Source organism: Larus michahellis, chromosome 2 (assembly GCF_964199755.1).
Source record: "Larus michahellis chromosome 2, bLarMic1.1, whole genome shotgun sequence".
In the NCBI taxonomy this organism is placed as follows: domain Eukaryota; kingdom Metazoa; phylum Chordata; class Aves; order Charadriiformes; family Laridae; genus Larus; species Larus michahellis.
The window spans coordinates 41,645,758-41,661,163 of NC_133897.1; the positions used below are offsets into that span (position 1 = coordinate 41,645,758).

A 15,406-nucleotide genomic window follows, 5' to 3' on the forward strand; every position below is an offset into this window, starting at 1 on the left:
TACTTTTCAAATACAATATTCCTTGACATGGCCAGTTCATTTTTTTGTTCTTCCAGTTCATTTTAGATCATCATATTTATACCATTTGCTTACTGACCTCTCACATCAGCTTTTACAGCAGCTTTCAAAAAGGTAACTGATTTCATGGTTCAGAGCAACGATGATCCTTCGGAACAAAGGTTTGAAGCCAGAGATAGTTGGAAAAATGCAGATAGCGTAAAAATATAAATATATATATATATATCCCTCCCACAAAAATACCATCTCTTCGGGTCAGAACAGAATAGTCATTCTTTAACGCTTTGTATAGAATTTAAGAAAACATCCCTGAACCTATTTGTTTTTCCGAGTTCATACCCAGCCATTTCCCTGCAGGCTGATTTCACACTGTTATTCCAATGAGTGACTCTGTCTTCGATGAAATGATCTGTTTCCTTGTGCTTTAGGCTTCCTCTTGGCCCTGGAGTGTTACTGTAATATGAAATATGATGACACATTTTTCTTTTATGGTGCTCTCCATATTGGATGTATTGACAAGTAGGTGTAAAGTGTCTTCTATTTGCTAGCTCCTTTGTCAGCTGCTGTGGGCATACCCTTGACTGGAAGCTCCCCTTGCCCCATCAGATTGCTGTGCCAGTATTTTCCTTGATATATATATATATATAAAACTCTTGCGCTGACATCCCGGGTACGTTGACTTGTTACTGACCAAGACGGGGTGGAACAGCAAGGCACAGAAAATCCACTATACGTTCTAACATTTAGGCTTTATCCTTTATTAGGTAGTGAGTAAGAGACATAAAAAGAATTGAGTTTGTTGTTTACAGCTGAAATTTAAAAGAGACTTGTGTGAACAAAAACTTGTTCCATAGAGCACTGTGACAAAAGAGGTCCAAGAAAACTGAAGGTGTCATTGCAAATTAGCTGATGTAAGTAGTTGGAATGACACTCTCTTTATTTCTAGCAAAATTTGTATTAACTCTGCCCTTAGTACTGTGCCTCCATACATGCCACAGGCCACATTTTGACAAGGATCAGCCTGTCAATTTTGACGGCATCACAACAACACGGCAGGATGTACAGTAGGTGTCCGTGCACCAGAAGGCTGTGCATGAGAGCCTACAGGATATTTATGGCTCTCCCCTTTTCCCATCTGCGTGTTTTTCATGGGGAAAAGATTGCCTGCTCAGACCTTCTCCCTCCCCAAAACGCCAGTCCTCCTTCGCTCATTTAGCGAGTGCTTACTTACACAGGCTATTACAAAAGGCTCTGGAGATAAATGGTGGTTCATGCAGCACAGCTTGAAAACTGGTGCCCTATTGCAGGAGGAATCTGACCACAGCTGGCAATGGCACTACAACTTCTGCAAAAAGATGGGAGGCTGAAAGCAGGCTTAAAAGACCAAGGCCAAGATTTTGCAAAGAGGAGTTGAACCTTACTACACTATATTTATGTACCCAAATAAAAGGAAACATTTTCTAAATTGAGTGTTAGGTGCAGGTTTTGAAGGCTGGCCTGTTTACTGCCTCTTTACTGGGAGCTGTAGAGTAGGGAGCCCTTTTAAATGTCAGCCCCTAGTTATTTAGGTGCCTAAACTTGGCTTCAGGAACTTACTCATACTCTTCTTGTTTTGGAAATTGGGCCAAAGCAATCCAGCTAATAACCAGCCCTGAAATCACCATCTCGTCTTTTTCATGGCTACATAGGAGTGAATTAAATATAACCAAAAGCCCATTTCATTTCAAGGCACAAACGTTTGCAAATAAACTGGATGAAATACAAATACATAATATAGAACTTATCTTAATATCTCTAGATAAATAAATGCATCTCTTTGGAATTCTTTGGACACAGACATCCATGGAACCTCTTCTTTCTCTCTTTTTATATTTTTTTAATATAAAATCTAAATGCAGAGAGGTTTAAAAAATGGCAAATACCAATGTATATGGAAGGCTCACTGATGAACTGCAAGTCAAAAGTGCTGTATATTCCCATCCTCTGTATATCCCATCTGTCCATATTAACCACAGGCAGTATTATATAGCAACCACATGGTCAATATTTTCCATTACTACCTTTTAATAAAATCTTCCAAATCATTTCCCCATCTAAACTTAAATTATGTTTTTAAATTTTATTCCTCCTAAATGTATGGAAGGCATTTCACTTAGCTACACATCAGAGTGGTCGCATGTGACTCAGCAGCGCACTCCATAATATTAATAGATACTTTTCAGCTCCCTATGGGAAAAAGCAGGCAGCAAGAATCAGATTCAAGACGTCTATTTTTTTTCTCTGCTGTTTGTTACTTACCACTTAATGACCCACATGTGAAACTCAATGGTTATATAATTATATAGTAGATTTTCTGTTTATAAGTTATTTTTCTTACTCTAACATATATACAATATATCTATATATACCCCTGATAAATCTTACTTTAAAGGGACACAGTCAACCCCTTTAAGCCTCACAGTAAATATATAAGGCTTTAAGCTGTCCATAAAGGTCAGCTACAGAATTCAAGGGTCCCTTCAGATCCTAAAGGTTGTATTTGTTCCGAACCCACAATGTGCAGTTATCTCGTAATACATATCTCATGTGTTGCTCTTTACCTTTTATAGGTATTTAAGACATTTTATATCACATCAGTAGGAAATAAAACAAGAGAATAAATCTGTTTCTAAGACTAAGCCTATTGCAAAAAATGTTACCTGTATCTACAGACACTCCCACTGGTGTGATATAAAAAGAATATGTGCCGATCTTGGGATGAAATTCTGGCTACACTGCAGTCAGAAGGAACCTTACACTGACTTAAATGAGGCCAGGATTTCTCTCCTGCTTTTCATTTGCTAGTTATGACTACGCGTAACCCATTTGTGTCTTCCCTCTGCTCAACACTAAAGTGTCAGGCCTGTTTCACGACAAGAGTGTATTTTTTGCTGTCCACTGGCATGCCTTAAACATTGATCTATCCTGTATGTATTACACCTTTTGAATATACACACACTGTACACATACGTTCTCAGCTAAATATGTTTGACCTATTCTGTGTACAGCATCTGGATTATCTTTTTTTTCCCCACTAAATCGTCTTTATCATTTACTTTGCCCTAACCATAGATTATCTTCACGCCCATTCTTCTACGGGTGAGGAAAACAATTTTTCTCACCAGGAACAGCTCCACGTTTTTGTCATTGTTTTTTGACTACTTACCAAAGTGACATAATTTTTTCATTTTATCTTTTGCAACTCAGTTAGAAACCTAGTGGCATAGATAGAGACACAATACTACTGTTTTACAAGACATCTATTGTATCTACTTTTGTTCAGATAAATACCCAGTAACTGCTGATTTGGCAGGAGGATTGGTAAGGGTACTACTATTCACAGTGTTTCTTTTTTTTTTCATTCTTCTTTAATCTACAGAATAAAGTATTTTATGTACATTGGAACCAGTTAATGCCCTTTAGACAAATTTGTAAGTTGTTTCATAAAGCAGGAAAGACATTGCAGGGAAATATGTGCCAAAAAGCACAGTCAAAAGGCTTTGTAAGTTTTATATGTCACTACAAGTCAATGCTGGAGATCAGTTCTAAAACGATCAATACTCAAGAGGAATGTTCTCATCTGGAGAAAATACTGCCCATTCCCCCTTTTAGAATTTGTTCAGTTCTCTATCAAAAGTCCTGGCTCTTCATATATACTTTAAACTATAAATAAACACTGCATAGTTCAATGTTCTTGATTTTCTTTTTTTGTTTGTTTGTTTGTTTTGATTTGAAAAATTATTGCAGTACAATTAATTCCTGTTTGGAGTTCAGTAAGGAGCAAACAGCACGGGAGTATGGGTGGTCCGTATAGGCCCTGGAGCTGGTCGTAGGAGTGCTGGAGGAAGTGCTGAAGTCTGGAAAAGGGTGGCTGCTGGGGCTGTGCGAAGACTGAAGGGGGAATTCACAGCCACAGCAGCAGCTGCTGCTGCAGCTGCTAGCGGATTTGGTAAGATTCGTGGAGCCATCGGCTTTGAAGGTTCCTTTGAAAATACTAATTTTACCTGTGGGGAAGAGAGAAAACAAACAAACAGAGAGACATAATTTGTTCATATTAGCTACACGACAGGGAGCTTGACTTAAGATTATAAGTGCAAAATCAAGTAAGAGAGGCCTTGTAGTGGCTACGGACTCTATGCGCTGCAGGCTTGCAACAGGAGATACAATCTCGCACGTTGGACAAGGGTGAGCAGGATTTGGCTGGGGACAAAGAGTTTCAGTGTTCATGCCTTATCACTGAGACTCATAATTTAAGATGAGATTAGAAATCAAAGCAAACCTAAAAAGGGGCTGGGCAATCTGCACCAAAGTAAAGCTGCATGTACCCTGCAAGAATTAAATAAAGAAGAATTAGCCAGCAATTAAAAGACCTCCATCTGGACAGCTTTATGATAGAGACCAGAGCAGAATGAAAACACATCCCGTTCCCTGGTCTGGCTAAGAAGGTACTTTTGGTTTTATCATTGGGATACAAGTTCTACTTATAATTAAGATCTCCAGCTAGCTCCTCTTTATTAGCTCCTGCCTCTAATAACAAGCAAATAAACAGTGTTTATCTTGCACTGGTTATGAAACTCTCCTAATGTTTCATATGTTCAAATAGATGGTGAATTCTATGGGTCCTGCCCATGTTGATGTGTCTTCAAATTTTTTTTACGAAGATACTGTTCATTCTTACAAGGACTGTGAAAAATGGCAGATATTTTAAAACGTTGTCATGAAAAACTCTTGCCTATATCATTTAGTATGGTGCCAAACCGTGTTATTTTTATTACTGTCATTGAGGCTTCTGCTTTAAAACTTGAAATCGTGAATCTTGTGCACTACCAAATAGAATTTGAAAAACTCCTCAGTTAGAGTTACAAAAAAACCCCAAAATAAACTCAAGCTTTTCCCAGACTGATTGAAAATACTCACAGAGGTCCATTATTATTTAAGAGAATTTACATTTGGCATGCACACAAATGAACATCAGAGTAGTCTATATAGATTTCTGCAGATGTCAATGGGATTTCAAGTTTCTAATCAGAATCCAGGAGCCTGAATACCTTTGTTGTTCTGGCTTTGTAACTAAGAATACTTTTGTATTAACTTTTGTAACTGTAAGAATAGAAACCTCATCTACTGATAAAGAAAAGTTCCCATTGGCTCTGATGGACTTTCATTGGGTCTGTGTCATGGCATGACCTGAGGCCCTTTGCAAAGAACATAAACCTGAATATTTGGTATTGAATATGCGGAATGTGAACGTACGTACCATGCTGTGGTAAATCTTGGTGTAAGTACGGACACTTCTCATTCACAGGGAACCCCAATTTCTCATCCTTGAATTGAAAGGGGCTTTCAGATTATTAACTTGCACTATATCAGTCTGATAGTTTCCACTCAACAGTACCTTGGTGAGTGAATAGTCAGAAAGTAACGACAGGAGTAGTCTGGCATGAACCATCAGCGAGTTTCATCATTACACTATCACCATTTTCCAAAGAATCTGTTGTTTTGTTACCAGCCAGATGGACACAGGACTTTGACTTCCCTTAATACCCATTGGCAACTCTGCTGGCCTCAAGGTCTTTTAAAGTTCTGGCAGAGATATTCAGAGGAGACCAGGTTCTGTAATTCTCTTAACAGAGGACATAATGGATGCTATATACAAAATTCCTCACGGTGCCTATGAAAAGCGATGATCTGATCTTTTCCTTGATCAGTTTTACACCCATTGATCCAAGCTGTTTTGTTCCCTTGCCAAGCATTTGATTTTTTCTTCCTTCCTTACATTTTTTAATTGAGTTTTTTCAGCCCTGTTTAGAACAGACAAGAAAAAACCCCTCTCTCTCTCTCTTAAAAAAAAAAAAAAAAAAAAAAAAAAAGTACTGAGTACAAAGAACAAAAACTCCCCAGCCCAAAACAACAGGGTTCTGATTGTGGTCTAGAATTCCCAGTTAAGGATGTTTTCCGTAAGTGCTATTTTATTGCAGAAAGTTTGGATTCTCAGATGCCTGATAACCTCTTTCTCTCCAGTGCAGTATTTTATACATATGGGACATTTGTTGATTATGGAAGAATCAAGTAAGTCCCAACATAACAAGATTTCTTAAACTCTGAAATAGTATTGTGGGCATTCACAAAGCTTTCTCTGAAGCATGCGAAACTAGACTAGACAAAGCGGTACAAATGATATTGAAAACACGGCATTGGAAAGTTTTTGCTCTAGAAAAGCTACGAAAATGTAGGATGTGCTTTTTCTAACTTCTGTAGAAAAAAAACCTGGTAATGCTTATACAGGTTTTGTCATGAAGAACAAAGATCATACATGACTTTACATTAAAAGGCTAGGACTACCTTCCCATTCTTGGAGTTACCAGGAACTTTAATGAAGTTAGATAGCTTTTCACTTAATTTATGAACATGGTTATGATTTCAAGGTAGCTGCAAAACTAGTAATATTCAGTATATACAGTATGTTGCACCTTCATTTCAAACCTCTCTGCGAGTACTAATTAACACACAGGTCAACATTAAGAGTAGCCATTATTCGTTTCCTTTCCAATGAAGTAAACTAAGGGACAGTAAATGACTTGAAAAATTAACAGAGAGTAAAGAACAAGTCTACACCTCATCAAAAACATTTACATTCAAAGTAAAATTAGCAAACCTTTGGCTTGTTGCTATGCCATTCTGCATTTCAAGTGACAGCAGTTTTGGCATTTTTTCTATTCAAAACCAAAAAGACTAAATGGAGAACTGTTCTTATCCTTTCTCAGTGTAGCCTCCATTCTACTATGGGTATCTGCTCATTTATTGGTAACCCTGTCTCTCCTTCTTAAATCCCCTTTATCTCTTTGTTCACCTCTGGCCTGACTTGTATATTGTGACCAATTGGGAATGAGGGAGCAGGAAAAGGACACATTGGCTTTATTTGTCTATGCAGCAACTAAATGGCCTTGATCCTTGGCTAGAGTCCTCAGAAATCACCATTACGTAAATTGGCAAATAGAGAACTGCGCACATAGCTACAGTAATGTAATAGTTATTTTCATCCCCTGGGAAACAATGAATTTCCTAAAGGAATAATAATCCTGTCAGAGAGGCTTTAGTGATGCCATATTCTACTTACCTAATTACATATTTTATATTCCTTTCAATATAGCTTATATGCATTGGAGACCTTGGTCCTCCGGTAGACTATTGAAAAACCCTATTTCGCTACTAGTGGATCTACCAGGAGGGTGTAATGCATTATGCTACAACATCTAGGAAAGCTCCTACCCAACTGAGTTGTGCATGAATATACTACTCATGAGGGCTGCCCCAACAAAAAAAGAGCTTTAACTGAACTTAGAGAGAACTTCGTTTTCAAAGAAAAAAGCTCCGTATTTTGCCCGCATGAGAGAAGATGGTCAAGGAATAAGGGGCTAATCTCTATGAGGCCAATGAATCAACATCCTCCCCCCGAAAAAAACATCTATAAACCCTTACAAAACACCATGGCACATGAAACAATCATGCGGTTTATCTGATGGAGATAAATGTCGGATGTTTTGCTATCCCACCCCCAATTTAAGCTGTTTTTTAACTAATGGCAGGATCCTAGCAGGGTTTTTTATTAAAAAGCAAACCTTTTTCTCAGCTTTTGAAGCTAGTAACAACTATCTCTCAGATAGTTTATGCTGGCAGTCGAAAATGTGACCAGAACATCCTGAAACTGAGTGGAATGAAATGAGAGATGGATTTTTTTAATTGTTTCAATTGTTATCTGAATAATTTTCTAAATAAGGATAGAATAAAGGTTTTATGTTTTATAGAGTTTTATTTAGTCATTTCATCACTATCGTCCTTGGTGAAACCTGGAAAAATCCTGTTTGACATCTGTATGTTTCTTTCGTCTGTTGCTCTCTAATGACCTTTGAAACAAGCTTCTTTTCTAAGGTTATTGAGAGTAGCTACAAAAAACGAGGACCCATGAGTTGTAGTCCACACCCATCAAAGTATATAAAAAGTCCCTTGTAGGCTTCCATGGGCTCATTCAGACGCTTGTATACTCCCATGGCTTGCACCGTTCCTCTCATTTTAAATGTTTTTCCACTCACATTTTCTGAAAACCCTACCCAGCAGGGTTAAAATAAAAGTAAAATAAAAAGGTGATTGTCTTACCCCTAGAGGATGTGTTCCCTTTTGGAGTTTGTTGTATGGGCTGTATTTAGGTTTAGGTGGCTTCCCAGCAGCTCTGTCTTTGTGCCTTCTACTGCTTATGTGCTGTTAAAATACATATGGAAGGGAAAAAAAAAAAATTAGTGAAATTTCCTTAATAGATCGTTTCAGGTTCTGCTTTACACAAGGTTGCTCCAATACTGAAGGTTACGGCTCTCCACAACAGCATTACTTTGACTAATTCAATAACAAATGGGAATAAGGTCTATTCCAATTTGAATGATCCTTTGTGCATCGCATATTGGGACTGTGATTTCCAACAGCGCTCAGTTCAACTCTGCTTCCACTATAGTCACCTTTGTTAACTTAAACAAGACCTGAATCAGGTCAAAGATAGAAGCCTTTGAAAAATTCCTCCCTATCTCTATAAAGCACCCATAAAATTCAATCCACTGTTGATAGAAAGTTTTGGAAGAACATTAGATAGTAGAGCATCCCCTATTTGGTGAGGGAAAAAAAAAAAGATCACAAAATTGTTTAAATCCCTAAGAAGCCTACACATCCTTTTAAGATTTCAGCTGAAAGACGGTTACATATCAGACTAAGTGACAGTGAAAAAAAACAAACACAAAATCCATTATCTTTTTCATAAAATCTACGAGATTTTACAAGAGTCCTTCTACACAGACTTTATTGCTGTATTAGATGTAAGGGGACCTTTTTCAGAACTATATTTTTACTTTGCTTTTCATTCTCAAGAGAGCTCTCGCAAAAAAAAGACAAAGAACTGGACATTTATTTTTCCTGAAAGCAGAAGACAAGTATTGCTATTGTCCATTACAGAATTTATCTTTATTTTTGCAACGTTGCTTAACAAGTATTTAATTCCAAAAGGCCTATGGAATTAAACTAAGTGTTTTTCAGAACAAAGGTTTTGTTCATCTGAAGAATGACTGAACATAACTTAGCGTAATTGCAATTTAGAGGTCAAGCTTCTCAGTTACAGACTAACACTGATAAAAAAAAAAAATTACAAATCCTCTCCATCCGACATTTCAAAGCAGGTTATTCAGTGTTTTGTGAAAATACTGGCTGCACCCACCTCCACATCTTTGTCAAGGCAAATATCATGCAGCACGCTAAATGGCAGGGTTTATCAGCTCATGGAAATTATAGCAGTCTAAAGACAGTTGTAACACGTTGCAGTTTACAGCTTCTATAACTCTTTCAGCCATATATATAATTAAGAGCTTTTGAGAAAATATATTCTGTGCAAGGGAAAATCGTACCCAAACCAAAACATACAGCGTGAAAGACAAGTACAAAGGGCAAAATCTGTAAGCTCCATTTGGATGTGAACTGTTAGACTGACACATGCTGATTGTCATGTTGGTACTTTATCACCATGAAAACAAAGAACAGCCAAGGATTCACACTCTGCAAGCTAGCTGAGTACCTGTTTCAGTTGTGTCTCAGAGTTTACGTGCACATCACATATTTCACAGTGAAATGTTTTGTTCTGAAGGCCTGTGTTTCCTTTATTCACAGGTCCTTTGCCTTTTACGCCTGCCCGGGGAAAGGCTTTTATGGTTCCACTTCCATTCCGAGCTTCCAGCATAGTTTTGTGCTTAGTCCCTGGAGACATCAGAAATGGGAAAGAGAAACAACTTTGGCAATTTGGTTGCATTCATTGTTTTATTTTCTTTTTAAAAGAAAATCACATGAACCTCAGTGTGGTGCCACGTGCTATCTTGGAATATGCCTGTGTTTCTCTGTATCAGATTCATACCAATGTAACAGTATTTCACATCTGATATTTAATTATTAAATTAGATATCTGTAGGTAATGCACTAGAACAAAGCAGCCACACCAGTAAGTAGTGGCACAATCAGGTATCCTGATGTGAAGTTAAACGGGTGTGACTTTTCTCATTAACTCCTGCTGCTAATAAGACCTGAATTGTAGTTGCAAAGGAAGAGTAATTTAGCTATTAAAGATGTAGTTTGGTTTGATTTGTAGTCCTCCTGAATGGATTGATAAACAGTATGCATTAGATAGCTTACACTTAAATCTGCAATTGACTAATTAGTCACCAAATCAAAAAGGGGCAGAGGTTCCTGGCAGCAATGGATCCTTATGGATCCTTAATGGCCTCGAGAGAAACTAGAGAAACTAGGAAAAAAAAGTGTGAGAAAGATACATGTCATAAAAATGCCCTGGCATTTTTTATTAAAATAAAGATTGGATAGAAAACAATAGTGTCCTGTTGCTTTACCTTTATTCAGACCGAACGATTTCTTACACTGTTGACTTCCGTGCAGGTAGTCTTTGATGATAACGGACTACTACCGTGTACAGAAATAGTGTTCCGCTGATAATTGTTGTACGCATCCACATGTACACTTTTACAAGCTTGCATGCATGTGAGCACACACGCAGTTTATCAGCATAGACAGCAAACACTTGTAGGGCTATATTTAAATGTTCAGAATAATGTTTTGGCTCTCATCTTCATTAGAAAAATGTTTAGAGCCTAACCCTCATATGAACTTAAAAGGGTTAAATGGGTACAGATTTATGAACTTGAATTTTCACCATTTGAAGATCTGGCCTACAGCAAACACAGCATTCAAAACTGATTCTCGTAAATACCAACAAATTATCATTTCCTTTTTAATTTAAGTGGATTTTACAGACATGCCAAAGTTATTTCTTTTTTTATTGCATCTTAAAAGCATTGATCATCCTGCGGCAGGTATGTCATCACTGTCTTGATGTTTCAAACCTAAGGTTCTCTGCCTGTGTCCTAACTCAGTTTACCCTCCTGGCAGGTAACCCCTGACATGCAAAGTCAGGAGTGTTTCTGTAGGACTGTTATAGGTGGTCATTGCCACTGTATTAAATCCCAAGATCTTTTAACCCTGCTTACCACAAAGCCAATCAATAAGATGCTTAAAATAGTGACTGTGAATGATGGCTTTCTACTACTGGAACTTATCGACGCTACTAGCTCTAATAACAAGAAAAGGTTTCAAAATTAAGAAAGATGGAGGTAAGCAATTACCCGTTCAACTCTCAAGCAGCAGTTGCTATCATTTGGTGAAAACAAAGGAAAAATATACATGATTTTAACAAGTTATTAACACACAATATGAAGCTAAGAATTCTAACTCTCATCATTGAACTCTGACTGACTGATGCTCCCTTTTTACAGCCTTAATTTGTTAGATTTCAAACAAAACTGATGGCATTCATACTCGGTTTGCTAGCTGGCACAAACAAAAGTATGCAAACTCTGAACACCAAAGGTAATGAAGCATGAGCTGTCTTTTAGCTCTATAAGGTCTGGAAGCTGCAAAAGCTAAAATGTAAGAAAATGGGTAACTTCCACGCAATAAAATTCCTTTCTTCCCCCTTTATGAAAGCCTCTTTGCCTGTCATTTTTATTCTTTAATAGTTAATGAATTCCATGTAATTGCCAGTTTTCTGCCACCTCTTTGTCCCCTGCTGCAAGAGATCTAAGCTATTCAGGGGAAGATAATTGCAGAGCTCTTGAGACAGAAGGGAAAAAAAAGGAGGGAAGCAAGCACTGCTGCATCTCACCACTGTTGTGCGCCTCCAGCTGCGAGGCAGAGTTGACAGCGACTTTGCATAGTGAACAGTACAGCAGTCTTTTTGCTTTTTCTTCCTCAGTCTCAACGGAAGGGCATGTGGTGCTGCTAGTGGCTGTCGTGGGGATTTTCTCCACTTTAGAGGTGATCTCAGTTGTCATAACACTGCTCTTCCGGATTTCCACGGTTGTCGTCGTTGATATTGCTGGTGTCCCTGTGGTAACGTCTGTGGGCAAAGAGGGGAGATGGAAAGAAACAGAAAAAAAAAAAGGTTGTGACCTTTGGCATTTGCTTGTTTGCCTCCTAATGCTGAAACCGCACAGTGAGCCAGATAGTGCTGGTGATGGTCTGACTAATGGTAATGAACTCAATCTGACCTTATTCGTTTTATTTTGTGTGGTTACAAAATACAGCACTCCCATGTAGCGAAATGCCACATATTCTGTCTCCTGCATTCTGCTAACACCCCATAAATACAGAATTCATAAACTGAAAAGACAGGTCATTAAGACTGTACTGTACAACTGAAAGATAATCCACTAAAAGAGGTCGCGTAAATTACCAGTACAATAGGCAGTTAAAATTTATACGCAGCACTTCAGATTCATAAAGTGCCATAGGACCACAAAATACTTACGCTGATTGAGTAGCCAAGCTAAAGTTTTAACATTCTGTACTAATAAAACCAAAATGAAAACAATTGTATGTTCTTGATATCTGACAAAATAGAACGTTAAATTGATAGGTCACTTGATATTAGCCAAAACTAATATTAAATGAATTAAGGTAATTATTAATACACAGTATACATTTATCCATGCATTATTATTATCCATTATTGCATACTAACAATACATACTAATAGTAGTAATTAAATATACAACATTCTATATCTGAGACCTACACAAACACTAATTAAGATTTCTGTTCTGCGTAACAGTGGTACGTTTGGAAAAACTAAGCATGTTATACACCTAAATCTGTTTTGAAACCTAGTGCTTGCATCTAAGAACTTACGCTTTTTCTGTAGTTTTCAAATCCAAGAGAAAGAAAATACGCAGTGTTTCACAGTGTTTCTCATTGTTTCTCATGAATACCAACAAATTGGTATTCATTGTGGTTTGAATAATATATACCTGACATTTGGATACGGCAGTATCATTTGGTAGTTTAGAGGACAGTAAGATGCAGCACTGAGCCAGTGGAGAAGATGGCAGGCAAGGGACTGCAGAAGGAGAGAAAAGACAGGAGCTTTTCTGCCTTTGCAGTGGTGTATTTTATCATATTAAGCCCTACTGAGTAGCAGCTTCCCTGGTAAGAAATCTGAGTTACTTTTCTGAGATACTCCTGGATTTGGGTGCTTTCTAAAACAGACAGCTCATTTTGGCTTCATACCTCCCTCGGTGTTAGTGGTGCTCTACCTGTACTGTGCTTTATTCATTGCCATCTACTAGAATAGGCAAAATAAAAATTCTTTCTAGATCTCAGTATGTGCTGTGATGCAGGAGGGACACGACCAACTGATGCTCCAGAGGTGTGTTTCAGATTAATACTGTTCAGCAACCTCATTAATGATGAGCATGCCTTAAAACTTAGAAGACAATAGCAAACTGGGAGCAAGTGCAAACACACTGGGCGACACGATCCAAAACAATTTTAATGCATTGGAGAAACAGTCTAGAAAATTAGATGTTTTTCAGTAAAGGTAACTGTAGGAATCCACACTCAGTAGAATTAATCTGGTCTATTAAAAGAGGATGAAGAATATCCCCACTACTGCTTTTGGGTTTTTTGTTTGTTTGTTTGATTGATTGATTGATTTTGGGTTGGTTGGTTCGTTTGTTTTTTCAAAAAAAGCTTTCAGTAGCGGATAACAAGATGAAGACAGACCCTTTACATCATTGTGTTATGAAAAAGGTCCCCGCTATATTGAAAGTGCAAAGTGAAAGACTGATGAAGTATTTTTTTCTCCTCTAATCAGCACTAAAGGCCCTGTGTCCAACGTGGGGACTTCAATGTCAAAAATAAACAATTACTTGCTTTGTTGTTAATCCAGCAGTAATACAAATGCAAACCAAAAAGAGAGGGGTTGCGAGGGAGGAAGACAAAACAAATTAGAGGTTTAGAAAACATGGACTGGGAATGTGGAAGATGGAGGGTAAACACTGACAACATTTTTCATATCTGTAGAAGGCAGCTAAAAATAAGAGAATAAACTCTTCTCCCTGATCCCTCCTAATAGAACAAGGGCTATTGGATTACATCAAGAGAGACTTAAGATTAGACATGAGGAAATTCTTTCTAATATTAAAGCTTGTAAAGGCTGAGAATAGCCTACCTACAAAGATCTGGAAACACTGCCTACTTCAGGACTTGAAAGAAATATCTGCAGGAGCAACCCTGGTATGATCCCCTTTCGGTCAGTGAGAATAGTACTCTTCAAGCCCTATTAATTTCTATACATTGCATATTTTGTAATGTTTTTACATATTCTCCCAGAGGATTTTTAAGAATTATTATTCATAGAACCAAGAAAACAGAGTTTGTCATGTGAATATTCTACATTTTGCCAGGCATTAAAGCATATATCAAAAAGAAGGTCCCACTCAAGGTCTAATCAAAGTACTTGTTTGTTTTTTTTCCCTGAGAGTGAGTCTGGAGGTGGTTATATCCTGAAAATACTGAGGATGTCAAATATTGGTGCAGAAGGAACGGTGGTACCTTGCTGAACGTTCTGTTCTTATTTATTATTTTCTACAGACCGACAATAATGTTTCAAAATAAAAATACTGTTTTGAAATACTAAGACTTTTGCTGGAAAACTGATGAGTAAATGAAGTCTTTGTAGATCTTTCCACAAAATTATACATTTAACTAGTCACTCTTTTCCCATCCCAGAGAACCCGTATTGATGTTGGCTTTCCGTCAGCTGAAAGTTGGTGCACTGAAATTATTTTCCTCAAAAGCCCACTCCCAGCAGTAAATAACGTTGCTTTTAAAACTGCAATTTCTCCATCCTGGGACTACTTCACAGTAGCGTGTCTAGCCAATGTACTTCCCTGGTGAAAAAGAAGGCCGAGGGCAGATGGCACCAGGGAGAGGGAAGGAAAAGAAAAAGAAGGCATTAACGTTCTCTAAAGACTGATGGCAAAGTTGGTGCTCATTCCAATCTTGCAGGAAATTAGTTTTGTATATCAATCACCATTACCAGCTTTGCAGTGAAAGGGTCAGTATTTTGCCCTAAGCGAAATATAGATCATCATTTATTTTCCACAGGAAAACCTGAGGCAATGAATTAAAAGAAAAAGCTTAAATAACTGCAAATTGTATTCTGCTTCAAATACCTGACCTCCTATATCTATGTTGATCTAATATTTCACCATGTAATTATTTTAAAGTGAAAAGAAAATACAATTGATTATGCTCGTCCTTTTGAGGGTATTTTGATATGCATGTGTGAAAGCAGTCTTGTATATAAAAATTAACCTAAAAATGGTAAATGTCATCAGCATATTCCGCAACTAGCACAAATAGCAAAGTTCAGCATATATTCTGCTCATATACCTTTCAAAAGGTGCCCTATATT

At 37.6% G+C, this 15,406-nt stretch overlaps 1 protein-coding gene across 6 annotated transcripts in view; it reads right to left on the reverse strand.

Annotated features, from left to right (window-relative positions):
• Positions 1-760: 760 nt before the first annotated feature.
• The window catches only part of ZNF385D (zinc finger protein 385D), a 438,606-nt gene continuing 423,960 nt past the window's right edge, over positions 761-15,406 (reverse strand). For all 6 annotated transcript variants that reach the window (XM_074575015.1, XM_074575014.1, XM_074575017.1 and 3 more), the window contains 4 exons: positions 11,813-12,046; positions 9,665-9,843; positions 8,212-8,313; positions 761-4,061 (listed from right to left, as the gene is read on the reverse strand). In XM_074575015.1, the coding sequence (XP_074431116.1) occupies positions 3,828-4,061; positions 8,212-8,313; positions 9,665-9,843; positions 11,813-12,046 (749 nt within the window). In that variant the 3' untranslated portion in view covers positions 761-3,827. The remainder of the gene's footprint in view (positions 4,062-8,211; positions 8,314-9,664; positions 9,844-11,812; positions 12,047-15,406) is intronic.